The sequence below is a fragment of the Desmodus rotundus genome, chromosome 13 (assembly GCF_022682495.2).
Source record: "Desmodus rotundus isolate HL8 chromosome 13, HLdesRot8A.1, whole genome shotgun sequence".
In the NCBI taxonomy this organism is placed as follows: Eukaryota; Metazoa; Chordata; class Mammalia; order Chiroptera; family Phyllostomidae; genus Desmodus; species Desmodus rotundus.
Genome location: NC_071399.1, coordinates 12,395,030 through 12,409,154, shown reverse-complemented (window position 1 = coordinate 12,409,154; position 14,125 = coordinate 12,395,030). Strand labels below are relative to the sequence as shown.

General features: G+C 36.3%; 1 protein-coding gene and 1 non-coding gene across 4 annotated transcripts in view; one reads left to right on the top strand and one right to left on the bottom strand.

The window, feature by feature from the left end:
• MICU3 (mitochondrial calcium uptake family member 3) overlaps positions 1 to 14,125 on the top strand; it is a 72,418-nt gene that overhangs the window by 41,005 nt on the left and 17,288 nt on the right. Inside the window, exons 8-9 of one of the 3 annotated variants that reach the window (XM_053916456.2) lie at positions 2,925 to 2,963; positions 11,645 to 11,740. In XM_053916456.2, the coding sequence (XP_053772431.1) occupies positions 2,925 to 2,963; positions 11,645 to 11,740 (135 nt within the window). The remainder of the gene's footprint in view (positions 1 to 2,924; positions 2,964 to 11,644; positions 11,741 to 14,125) is intronic. The other 2 variants (XM_053916458.2, XM_053916457.2) reach the window with 2 other exon arrangements.
• On the bottom strand, positions 4,364 to 4,496 carry LOC112306820 (small nucleolar RNA SNORA66). Its single transcript, XR_002974994.2, has one exon. It is a non-coding gene; the product is annotated as a small nucleolar RNA SNORA66 (small nucleolar RNA).

Here is a 14,125-nt window from a genome sequence, read left to right as displayed (position 1 = left end):
AATGTTGAAGCAAAAACAAGGAAATAATGGGGTTTTTTTGCTTTCTTAGAAGTATGTATCATAGATTCTTCTTCTGGGATGATGTTTTTTCATCTTACTCTGAAGGTGGAATTAAGCAGCATTTCACTCCATTATCCTACCACTTTTCTTTTGCTTGCCCCAGGTATTTCAACCTGAAACATCCCACGTTCACATAATAAAAAATAACAGTACTGAGACCTTCCTATCAGGCTCTGTACTAGACGCTTTGCATGCATTTTCTCATTTAATCTACCCAGCAATTCTCCTATTATCTGTAATTACAGATGTGGAAGCTGATAGTTTGAAAGGTTAAATATCTTGTCCAAAATTACATAGCTATTAAGTGACAAAGCCACGATTTGAGCCCATGGCTGGCTAGCTCCAAAATCTACACTCTTACCCACTGTGGCATATTTTTTCATCTAGTACGTAAATAGCAGAAACACTGTGAATTTTGTTGGCATGTAAATGATAATTATTTCATTTGCAAATTAGTGATTTGTATTGGTCTACCAGGAATTCAAATCATTAACTTCAGAGAGTTACAACATTTTTTCTTGTCATTGTTATAAGCATATATGTTAGGTTTTTAAAAACATGGATTATTGGTGGGTTTGGATGGGGTGGGGTGGAGGGATGGGGAGAAAATGCAGACAACTGTAATTGAATAACAATAAAAATTAAGAAAAGAAAACATGGATTATCTGTAGAGGAGGGGTGCCATATTCAATCCCAATCGATTTATAAAGTGTATATTCATATTTGTATTAATAACAGTGGATTACAATGCATATTACTTCATTGAATAGTTGACTATGATATATCAGCATTTTTCAACTACCCCCAATATCCTAATTGACAAAGCTTATGGAAGGCACTCAAAAAAAAAATCAAAGGAGCTGATTATAATGTCAGCCAAGTATTAAAGGGGTATTGAGAGTTCTCTAATTCAAGCCTTATCATTTTCAAATTGTAACCAATAAATTCTATATGCTTTAGCCCCATAAATGCAATTCTTAGGTTATTAGCAAATAACACTAGAAAATTAAATTCCTTCATGAGTTTTATTTCCTGTAGATAATATAATATATTCAACAAGTAAACAATTATTTTAATTTTGATAGGTTAACAGCTATAATTGACTGGGTAGACAAGTTGTTAATAAAATATCATTTAGGAAGTTGAATTATTTTAATTAATTTTGATATACCTTAGTGATAAAGTAGATTGTATTTTAGTGGATAGAAATTTAGCTTTTATTTATTTGTTTACTTATACTACTTCCAGAAAGGACTTATGGATCTTCCAGTAAAAGTACAATAAATACTATTCTAATCATTAACATTTACTAAAATATGTAAGTCAAATAACAAAGGGAGAGAAGAAAGGGAGAAATCATAGCAGACAACCCACATTGGGAAAACCTATAGAGTCAGCACAAAACTTGGCTCTGAACTTCATTGTAGCCCAAGTAAAGTAAATTTAATTCTGATTAAATATGGACCGTCTATAATAGTGACATAAGAAAAACTCATTAACTTTGTATTATTTAGGGTAAGTCTGCCTCAATTATGAAATCTAAGTTATGTAAGCCCACCCCAAAGTCTATTATTTTATATGCCCATTGGTCAATGAAGCTTTCCCTAGCAGATATATGGGGAAGAAGACTTGTTTTAAAGAACAAATAAAAATAACTTAGAAGTAATATATAACTTGTTTCTATGTGAAAGAATGCTTACTAAAAGCATTGATCTCCACAGGGACCTCCCACGAATTTATCTGACATAGTTTAATTAGTGCTCCGGAAATCTCATTTGCTCAATTTAACCATCGGACTACTTCTTAAAAGTCTCAGCACTCTAGGATGATACAGCTCTCTACAAATATGTGTTACTAGGTGTAATGATAAAGATGGTTAGTGGTAACTTATTGTTAACAGTCACATGTTTTAAATAATGCAAATGTGAACTGACGAGATTTTTGAGTTTTGAAGCCATTAAAATGTACAGTGAAAATATATGGATTATATGAGGGAGACTGTGTAGCACAGGCTCAGGAGCCAGATTTTCAGGGTTCAAATATTAGCTCGACCCTTCATTACCTGGGTGACCTTGAAAAAGGTCCTTAACATCTCTGTGGCTCAGTTTCTTCACTTGTACGAAGGGGATGATGGGAGTAACGATCACATGGGATTGCTGTGCTAAAATATGTAGCCCTTTAACAGTGTGTGCAATGCCATAAAGACTCAAAGAGGAATTAGTAGAACAACGTAGCTACTTGAACTGAATATTTACATACCCAAATCAAAATGAAATTGAAACTAAATTTTAAATTATTTACATGCCAGACAAAACTAACTATGCCTCTGTGCTATAGCCATTGTAAACGTTACTTTTGTTTAGCCCTCATGTTTCCCCCAGGTAAGTACCATACCGTTGTACAGATGAAAAAACAGTCTGAGAGAGATTCCTTAACCTGTGTAAGGACGTGGCCCTAATAAGGGCAGAACGAGATTCCACGGCAGGTCTCTTATTCCATCTCCACTGCCATGCTGCTCATCTGGATTTCCCCCACCCCACAGAGAATTGCTGAGGTGTGTCTACATAAAATCGCATACTTTGGAGGAACATGTTTTACTCACAGCTGTCGTTCTCTCGTAAAGTTACAGTGAAAATGGTTGAAATGAGCACAAATTCATGTAGTGTTTAATTACTGATATTTGGAAAACTTTGCTACTCATCTTTAACATTTACACATGTGTGTGTGCTCTATATATAGAATGTAGCATAATGATTTGCCCTTCCTAATCGATTATTTTGTCGTCTTTTTCTTTTTTTCTTTGGCTATACTTGGGTTCATTCTGAAATGTGACACTTCATTTGGCCCTTTGTGCTCTGTGTCAGCGTCTTCAACTTTATGGATACCATTCACCTACTAATAGTGTATGTACAATACTTTCAATGTTCTTTATGTACTAGCCCTCCCCTGTTCTACTTGGCAATGTAATTTTGTTGTATACAGCTGTATCTGCTACTGAAAATGTTTAGGCACTTCTTGAATATAATAGGGTACAACCGAGCCAAAATTTTTTATTTCCTTCCTAGATTTATGAGAAGACTAAAATTTACAGAGTAATTATATATCTTTAACTTTAAATTAAAGTAGAGATGAGTGAACAACAACTAAAACCTCTGGTAGAACAATTGAAATTTTATAATTTTCATCAGTATTTGAAGAGTTAAATACAAAGTATGGAGCAGATTTTCAGCCCTGCTCCTGCAGGACACAGGTATTTTAAGAACTAGATCTGCATATCTGATACACATTCTCTTCTCAATTCTAATGTAGAGGTATGGTAATGGATAGCTTTTTCTTAGTTTTCAGCACTTCTTCCCAACTTTTTTCTAAAACCTTTGATGCCTGCCTACTGCCTATGGTGTATACACAAGTCTGGTAAAAGGTGACATTAGATAGCTTAATATATCATGTTATTTCTCAAAGAGGAATATGATATTCAGACACTTCTTTTCCTGACAAAGTTGGGAGTTTGGTAAATCTTTCAAATGCACTCTTCTTATGCTAAGCTTTCTTCTTCTTTCCTTTGTGCTGGAAAGTTGAGCTTGTTGGGAAGCCCAGCTACTAAACAACTAAGAGTAGGCGGGGGCCCTACTCTTGAATGTAAACATGCACAATTCATTTAATTTTCCCAAGGTTAGAAGGGTCCCTGAAATGATACAAATTCCACCTGAGAGAAGGCCTTGAATTCGGGTGACTGACTCAGTATTACCCGCTAAAAGTGTTGGTTAGTGTGCAACTCTGTAAGTAGCTGTGCTGCTCGTGTATTGATAGTCAATAGTCCAAGTCCAAACTTCTCTGTAAAAGTAGCATCTGAGGCTATATTCAGCTCCATGAACTGCACTCACACTACATACTTCATCCTCCAGTTGATCTAGAGCTCCGTAAACTAGTAGATACTGACCAGGTAATTCATAATCTGTGTTTGCAAAACTGTGTATTTTCTAATTTGGGGTACAGGGTTATATTTTTAAGATTCTATCATAAAACACACATATATATATTAGATCAAATGTGTTAATTATATATTTTAAGTCCCTGTCAATACTAATGTTTTTGTCTGTTTGATCTGATCTGTCATTAGTATGTTAAATTATACATTACAATGATAGATTTGTCAATTTCTACTTATAATTCTGTCACTTTTTATTTTACATATTTTAGAACATTGTAATTGCCTACTGAAGAATATAAATTACTTACCTATCTTTTTAGTGAATTGAATCTTGTATTATATACTATCCCTAGATATCTAGAAATAGTTTTACACAGTTCAAGGATAAAATGGACCACCTCAGTAGCTTCTGAGGCTAACACATTTCTATCACCACAGTTACTGTAGCAAACCTGGTTTTCCTCTCTTCTCCAGTGTCAAGCAGAGTTGGTGATCAAGTCTGCATGAAATGTTTTTATTTTAAAGTCTATTTTGTTGTTAGAATAAATTTACTACCTTTATTTGTATTTTTTTTTACAAATCAAGTGTTTTACTTTATTTTCCATTATCATTTATCTCCCTTAATGACCCCCACCCCCTACCTTTATTTTTATTAATGTTTTGTGGGGTTTTTTATTTGCCACTTTTTCCTCTAGTGATGATGAAGCTTTTCCTGATTTGTAAAATATATTTCAGTTCATAAATTTACTGCAAATAAAGTATAAATAAAATAACTCATAATAAGAGTTGAACCACCATATAGATCAAAAATAAACATTGCCGTTCCCCAGAAAGCCCTTCATACGCCTCTCCAACCACGAGCCTCTCCTCTTCTCCCAAAGATAACCACAGTCAGAACTTCTGTGTGAATCACTTCTCTGCTTTGGAGCCTGCCCACCTACTTATCCACCTACATAAATCATGTAATACAGTTTTTCCCATTTTGAAACTCTTATAAATGGGATCACATCATATGAGTTTCTCCGTATCTTGTTTCTTTGACTCAACATCTCGATTGTCAACTTCATTTTCTTTGTTGTATCTGATCCTGGTCCATACACTTTCACTGCCATGTGCAGCAGTTCTCAAACATTTTGTTTTCAGAGCCCCTTTACATTGTTGAAAATTATCGAGGACCCAAAGGAACTTTTGTTTATGTTGGTTATGTATTAGAAGCTAAAACTGAGAAATTTAGAAATATTTATTAATCCATTTTTAAATAAAAAACATGCATGTTAACAAATGTTTTATGGAAAATAATTCCAGAAATGTGGTGAGGGCAGTGGTGTATCTCCTTCTTTGCAAATCTCTTTAGTGCACTGGCTTCAGAGAAGGCAGCTGGTGTCTCATAGATGCTTCCGCATGCAGTCTGTGCAGTATGTTGTTTGGGCAACAGATACGATCAGTGGGTTCTCTTGGAGCGACGGGCTCACTTGGTTCACTGTCAAGAAAAATGTCTGCCAGACACCAGTGTCTGAACAACCCTAGTGTGTCCATGACTTTTCCTTTCAAGTAAAAATGGTTGCTCATGAAAGAAGTGACTACTTGTCTTTTCAACACAAACCATCACACAAATGTTTTTTTCTGAAGACAACCATATTACTTCAGTAGGCAGGAGAAGTGCGTGCTCCCCATTTTGTCACACTGAATGTTGAAAAGATGTGTGCTCAAAGGTCAGTTTAACAAAACTGTAAGTTTACTCTTCAGCAAGTACATCATAAGTGAAACATTTTTTTTAGTGTGAGTAGGTGGAACTGAAGAGTGTAATGGCTTTGGTCTTTGGTGCCCCTGCTGTCTTCATACTAAGGCTTCAGAAGTTTTACCCACTGTTGCTTTTGCAACGTCACTGCGACTGTCAACACGGTACCAAGGGCAAAGTGCTGTCTTTAAGATGCTTTGCAGGAGATATATATTTTGTCCAGCGAGAAGATCGGTGCTATCGCCAGCCTGTCATTTATAAAAGCTGGTACATCCTTTCCAACCTCTCTCTTTCCTTATATTTTTCAACCTTTCTCTTTCTTTATATTTCCTCTCTGTGACTACTGTTAAGATTTTGTTTGCCTTTATTAAAAGTATATTTTGTGTATTTTATTGGTTCCTTCTATCTGTGTTCTAACTGGAAAATTCAGTTAATTTACGTTACTGTGATTACTAATTTATTTGGATTTGTTTTAGACATTCTAAGTAGTTTTATTCTTTCTTCCCTTTTTATTTTCCTCTGTGTTCATTTAGAAAACATTCTATTCTATTTCCTCTATATCCTTGAAACTTTAATAAGTGCACTTAAAATAACCCAGTGTTAGATTAGGGCATATCTTTACTCTCTCCCTTAAAAGTAGATTCCTAATTTGCTAATAACAAATTCCTAATAGCTTTCACTCCCCTCCTGGCATGGGTACGCGACATTGCACAATGCTTGCCCTGGTCTCTTTTGTTAATACCACAAATTAGACTTATTAAATATATACCATCAGTATTTGTTTAGCATTACTTACATATTTGCCACCTCTTACTCATTAATTCCCCCTTTAATCTCACCCATTCTTATATGCACAAGTGAGGGTCTTTTGGTAAAATTTTTTTAAACCCTCTTTCTGGAACTACCTTTACTTTGCCCCTACTTTTCCCAAGTTTTATTAAAATATAATTGACACAAAACATTGTATTAATTTAAGGCAAAATATATAATTTGATATATGTATATATAGCAATAAGTTTAGCTAACATCCATCACGTCACATAGTTACAAATGTTTTCTCTTGTGATAAGAACTTTTAAGATCTCTCCTGGCCAATTGCAGCATACACTACAGTATTGTTAACTGTTGTCACCATGCTGTGTGGTACATTATTTATCTTACCCTGGGAGTCTGTACTTTTCAACCGCCTTCACCCACTTACCCCTCTCTACCCTGCCGCCTGCCTCTGGCAACCACTAATCCATTAGGTTTCTATGACTTTGCTGTTTTCCTTTCAACTTTTTTTTTAATTGAGGTATGATTGACATACAACATTCTATTAGATTCAGGTATACAACAAAAGGGTTCAGTATGTGTATATACACCCTTATTTTGAAAGATAATTTCACTAGATGTATTATTGTAGGTTGATACTTATTCTCAGAAAATTACACCATTTCAGGCTTCTGGCTTCTTTTGTTGAAATTGAAGTCAGCTCTGAGCCTAATTAGTATTCTTTTGTAGATAATCTACTTTCTTTCTGACTGCTTTTAAGATTTTGTTTGCCTTTGGTATTCTACAATTTTACTATAGTATATGTTTGCTCTTATCTGTAGTGAAATTTATTGTACTTTTCAAATATGAAGATTGTTTACATTTATTCTTGAATATTTAGTGCAAATATCTCTGTGAATATTGTCTCTTCCCATTTCTCTATTATTGCTTTCTGAAGCTTTCACAGGTATTCATGCTCTCTTCTGTGTCTCTAAACTTGACTTTAATTTGCCATATTTTATCTTTTCACATTGCATTCTGTATAATTTATTCGTATTATCTTCCAGTTTACTAATTCTATCTCCAGCTATATATGATATAATATTAAATTTTAGTGGTTCCAATTTTCATTTCTAGACATTTTATTTGGTTCTTTTTCTAATCAGCCTAATACTTTTTTGGTATTGTGTTTTTCTTGAAAAATCCTTTCAAAAACAGCTTCATTTTTATAAATTTAATAAGTTGATTTTGTATTCTATATCTAATAATTTGAATATCTGAAGTCTGCAGGTCTAGTTCTATTGCTTGTTCCTTCTAGTTCTCAGTTATGGTAGCTTATATTCTTTTACTTCCAGTAATTTTGTATTGTGAGTATGTACTTGTTGGAGTCCCTCCGTGTGGACTCTTTAAGGACTCAGTTAAGGGTGTGTTTTTCCTGTGAAGATTTATGTGTGTGTTTCTGCTTCTATTATATACTGGGGGGAACTGCAGTCCCACTAAGTTTAAATTACAATTCTCAGATTATAGTTATTTCAGTCCACAGTTGTCATAGTGACAGAGATGACAAAGCTTTATATTTTTCTCTGTGCATTTTTAAATATCACTAAGAGTAAAGATGGTTTACTGTCTGATTCTATGAGCTGCTATTTTGGTTGGTTGGTTGGTTGTTTTTCATAGTTTGCCCAATCTCAGAATATAACCATTCTCAGACCCTAACTGTATATAAGGTCTGAACAGGGTATATTCCCGTCTCTACATCAGTTTTCTTTTTTTTTCTTTTTCCTTCTTTCCTTTCACCTTAATTTTCTCCCTTCTTTCATTTCCTTCCTTTTTTTCTTCCTCTTTCTCTCTGTCTTAGTCCATTTGGGGATGCTCCAACCAACTACCATAAGCTGGGTGGCTTATAAAGAGCAAACATTTCTCACAGCTTTGGAAGCTGGGAACTCAAAGATCATGGAACCAGCAGATTTAGTGTTGGGGCTGATGAGGGCCTACTTCCTGGTTGGTAGGCAGCACCTTCTTGCTGTGTCTTCCCATTGTTGAAAAGGGGCAAAAGAGCCTCTTGGGCCTCTTTTGTAAAAGCACTAATACCATTCATGAAGGCTCTACCCTCATGACAAGAACGCCCCGCAAAGGCCCCACCTTCTCCTAATACCATAGCCTTGAGGTTTAGAGTTTCAACATACAAATTTTTCAGACCATAGTTTGCCCTCCCCTCCCTCTCTATCTCCCTCCCTCCTTTCCTTCCTTCTTTCCTTCCTTGCTTCCCTCCTTCTCTCCTCCTCTCCTTCCTTCCATCATAAATGCCATGGAATGCCTTGCATAAGACCATGCTTTGGCTCAAACAGTCATTAGGAATTCTTTACCCAAACTGCAAAGTTTAAGGAAGTTCTACTAACAACAAGTTCTAAACTTAGCCTAAAAATTTATCAGACTCACAGGACACAGTACATTTGGGACATCATTTTGCTTGTACCGTTCATTTTAAAGTTCTCGTGCACGATCCATTTCTTCTTCCTCTTTGAATGGAGGTCTGCACCTACCTTACTCTTTGGTAGGGAGGCCTAAGGCTCACAGGGCCATCAGAGACACTAAGAAGACTGAAGGAAGTGCTTGCCAGTTTTTCAACATTTCCCAGCCATCATGTTGCTCAGTCATATTTGGACATGTTCCCTTATTAGTCTTTCCTTAGCCTGCAGGCACATTCTGATTTTGTATTTGCTTTGCATTTCTTGCTATTAAAGTATATCCTGATTTTTATGGTTACCTTAAATTTATTTTAAATATCCTATTATATTTGTCTGGTATTAACAATTTCTACTAGTTTTTTGCCCTGTCTGGTGTGGCTCAGTGGATTGAGTGCTGGCCTCTGAAGCAAGGGGTCATTGGTTCGATTCCCAGTCAGGGCACATGCCTGGGCTGAGGGCCAGGTCCTCAGTAGGGGGTGCACAAGAGGCAACCACTCATTGATGTCTCTCTCCCTTTCTTTCTCCTTCCCTTCACCTCTAAAAAAATGAATAAATAAAATCTTTTTAGAAAAGATTTCTACTAGTTTTGCATGTTCTGAAATTTTACTCTTAATTATATCATTGAAGTCATTAATTAAATAATTAAATACGGGCTTTCGAACAGACACACATAATAGGAATCTGTGTGCCAGAAAGTCACTGATATATTAGCTATATTTTCTCGTTAATTGTAAATCATATGTTTACTTAAGGCAAGACATGACAGTAGTTGCTGTTAGAATTCTATCCCTCTGTGAGAAATGATGTAATTTAAAAGACTCTTTAAGATAATTGCAGCAGTTCAGTTATATATTGTAGCATAATTTAATCTTTGGAGCTAAATAAAAAATGGGAAAGCTTTCTATAGGAGAGGACTATTAAGATGTTATGCTTTAAATAACTTATTTAAAAAAGTTATATATTATCCTGATAGATAAATACAAAAAGAAGAAAATAAAAAAAAATATTTTAATGCCACTATTCAGAGGTAATCAGTATATAGGAGTATGTTTACCCCTTTTCTATACGCAGAAAATGTATTTTATAGAGAATCATGTCACTAAGGTTTCTGAAGCTAATTTTATCTTATCCCTTAATAAGTTGCAAATATTTTTTCTGAGGTCATCAGTGTGTGTGTGTGCTCACGCATGTGCATGCATGTGCATGCATGTGTGTGATGGGCGGGACAAGTGTTGGGAAATAGGGAAGAGGCATGGCTTCACAAAGCAAGTCTTTCCTGTCTCCCTCCTGATAATAGCATAGTAAGCCTTACTTTCTAGTTTGACAGATTTAATAATCCCTTTGTTTAGCATATACTAACCTTCTGATATGATTTAAAAATTTACCCATGTTCAAAATATTTAGATAATATTTGCAGAGTATTTAACCTAGCTACCATTCATTGGGGTTCCGCCAAACCTATACAAGAGAAAATGAACTACGTTAGTTCTATATTCAGCTTATTTTACTTATTTAGCTTATAACTGTTAGTTTAAGCTTATTTAGTTACAAAAGGGGGTAATGAACAGATTCTCTGTCATATTGTTACATTTACACTTACAGTAATAAATATGTCTGTGTTACGTGATTCCTGTTAAATAATACTATGTTAACATATTTAAAGATATTATTAAAATATGGGCAATAGGCTGTGCTTTCTAGTTAGTAATGTACTAAAACTTAGATTGTTGAAATCATTCTCAGATGCATTATAATTTTTAGTGGCATCAGACTTTTAATAATTAACACACAAAAAAGCTAAAGTTCTTTCAGAATCAGCTATGCACTCCTAAGTATATCATGCAGCACTTTCTTCCCACAATAAGCAAAAGAACCTGTGAAATCTTCCTGATAAATCCTTACAGAAACTTGCATTTCATTTTTTTGAGGCTCTATAAGCCTGTAAGTTTAAGTTATCAAGTTTAGCGACTCTGTAAACTCTTAAGCATATAGTTCTGCATTTTCCTATGAAGATTAGACCACACTTCTTAATCTTGGTATCACTTTCTTCAGACCAGTCAGTGCTGAGGTAGAAGCTAGCGTTCTGTCCAGGGAAGAGATTAGAAAGTACCTATCTGTTCACGACAGACACACCTATCAAATCCCTGAGTAGCTTTGAGTAGTTTGACTTAAATTGGCTTACTTGGTTTCACAAGTTTTGGATTAATTTAAATTTTGTTTCTCTAAAGTGTGGATCGGGTCCTTTTGATTCTTTGATGCGCTAACACAACGTACACTAGCCAGCAATAATTCATTTTTAACCGACTCATGAATTTTATTGGCTGCTACAAAATTCCCCAGATATTCTACCAAAGAATTTACTTAACATAGGGTGTGAATAAAATTTTTATTTTACCCCATCTTAGAAGTTACGCATGTTTCAGTAGAAGGGCAGGGGGAGGGGATGAAGACTGTGATTCTTTTTGACAAAGCCACAATGTACTTAGAAATACTGGTTATACACTCTTACACCTTTGAGAGTGCCCTGGGGTTCCCAGCAATGTCACACGATACTGTTGTGTGCCACAGAAAACAAAAAAGGTAAGCTCATGTGTTTTCTTTTCAAGCTTGGCTAGAAGAGATTCAAAGTGTGTAAGTTATCACTCTCCGTGACTATTCCTTAGATTTCAGTTGCGCTTCTTAAAACTTCTACAGGTCCTTAAAACAGATGCCGAGGAACTTGTGTCCAGGAGCTACTGGGACACACTGAGACGGAACACCAGCCAAGCTCTCTTTCCAGACCTCGCGGAGGTATAACTAAACCTCGACCAGGTCGCCGTGCTGTTTGCCTGCACTTCATTTTGGAGTTGTAGTGACGGAACCAAAAATATGTTTTATGATTTTCCTTCTGTCCAGCAAAGCGAGAGTATTTATCTGTAAATGGTCTATTTGACTATAACAGCTGTGCAGGCAGAGGCTGCAAGATCACCTTGGTCTTGGTCTTGGTCTATGTTAAACCAACTTGCTTGTTGTAGAAAACATGACTTTCCAAGTTAATTTAAAAGGAAGTTACTTTTTACTTAAGGACCACTTGCAGAAAATTTGAAAATACTATTTTATAGTTTCACAGATTTTTCTAACCTTTAACTTGCAATGTTACATGAAATGTTGAGACTTTTAACTTGGTTAGAGATAGCTAATGCTTTAGAGTTATGGTGGATTTAAACAGTCAATTTCCCTAACGTTAATAGAGTGGCTTATAAAGGGCAGGGTATGAAGCAGGTGTGGTAGGAACTGTAAATCAAGGAAGGGAAGACTCTCTCACCCTGACATTGTGTAGGGTTGCCAGTGCGTGGAACATAAAAAGCAGGCTGACCGTTGCCCGTGCCGTTTGGAATTGTATGGAGACACACGCCTTCGTGCGGCACTGAGACAGCCCCCGCCACCCCACTCTGATCACGCTGCTCCAGCAGGGCTTCGTCATTGTAAACGAGAGGCTGTGTCTTGTAGCTTAAACAACGCTGTGTGTTTTCTGTTAAGAATTTCTGAGAACTTTTTTAGAGAAGGCTATCAGTCTTCCACAAAGAACTTTTCAGTAAATAGTAAAAGATATATACAAGGTCTGTCCAGGAGGTAAGCAGCCATGCGATATGAAAAATACAGACATTTATTGAAGATACAAGATACAAGAAACATTGTATGTAGGACAATGACACCTCAATCCCCTTCGAAGTAGGCACCTTGGGACCTCACACAGTTCTCCCAATCACCATCAGCTACCCTGTTATATTTTCCTGAATCTCATTGACAGTCTGAAATCTCTTCCCTTTCAAAGGTGTTTTTAGTTTTGGGAAAAGCCAGAAGTCACAGGGTGCCAAATCTGGGCTCTAGGGGAGCTGAGTCACCTGGTGATTTGATGTTTCACCAAAAAACCCTGCACAAGACAATGTGATGCATGAGCAGGCACGTCATGATGAAGGTGCCGGTCACCAGTTGCCCATAGATGTGGCCTTCTGGATCATCCCAATAGTTTCCGCAGAGGAATTTTCAAGTCTAATGCAAAATTTGATACAGGTTCATTGCTCTCCTCATTCACTCATTTTTAATGTGGTAGCCACACAGTACACATGCTCACTCAATGGCGCCTACTGCCTCCACTGACTAGTACAATGAAGTTGTCATTGTTCACACATGCTCATTCCAGTCCACTCTCCTTGGCTGCCAGGTAATACTGATGTCGTACAAACCATCCTTGTTATATTAAAAATGGCTGGACTTATTCTGGACAGACCTCGTGTTGTTACTAGCTTTTTCTTGATAGAGTTGGCCTCTCATTTCATTTTTAAAGTTTGATATTTAGCCCTGGCTGGTGTAGCTCAGTGGATTGAGTGCCAGCCTGCAAGCCAAAGGGTCACCAGTTCGATTCCCAGTCAGGGCACATGCCTGGGTTGCAGGCCAGGTCTTGAGTAGGGGGTGCACAAGAGACAACCACACATTGATGTTTCTCTCCCTCTCTTTCTCCTTCCCTTACTCTCTGTCTAAAAATAAATAAATAAATAAATAAATTCTGAAGTTAAAAAAAATACTTAAAAAAAAATAAAGTTTGATGTTTAAAAGTTACACCTAAAGATATCTAGAGAAGTCAACTAGATCAGGTGTAATTTCTGTTATTTATATATACAGTGTTAATTGATACCTGTAGGGCAAAAACTTAGAAATGTTCATTTTTTGTCAATTGTGCTCAATTTAAAAAATCCCCAAATAAAGCTGTTTTCCCTATCTCTAATCTGCCTTTGATATACCAATATGATGTAATTATAATGAGCAATTACTTTTTTAAGGTTACCTTTTAAATTTGAACTATTTTTAGGCATGAAGTGGTGGTGATAGGTGTTTCCTGTACAGGTATTTTAGAAGCCCTTAATCTGTAATCATTTATGCAGGCACATATTGGAAGTGCTCAATTCTGGAACCGTTTGTGCAAGCACAAAGTAAAGGCACTACTATGTGCCTATGTGCCACATAGTAGTGCCTTTACTTTTCAGTGCCTAAAAGTGAGAGCAGCTCGTGGCGCCAGCCCTGGAGTCCCTGCATGCACTGTGGCCTGGCTTCCAGTTATGTCACGTCCCTGGGGTCCGTCCCTCCGCTCACTAGACTGTCCACCGCTCAGCCTCCAGCCTATCTTTAATCTCATTT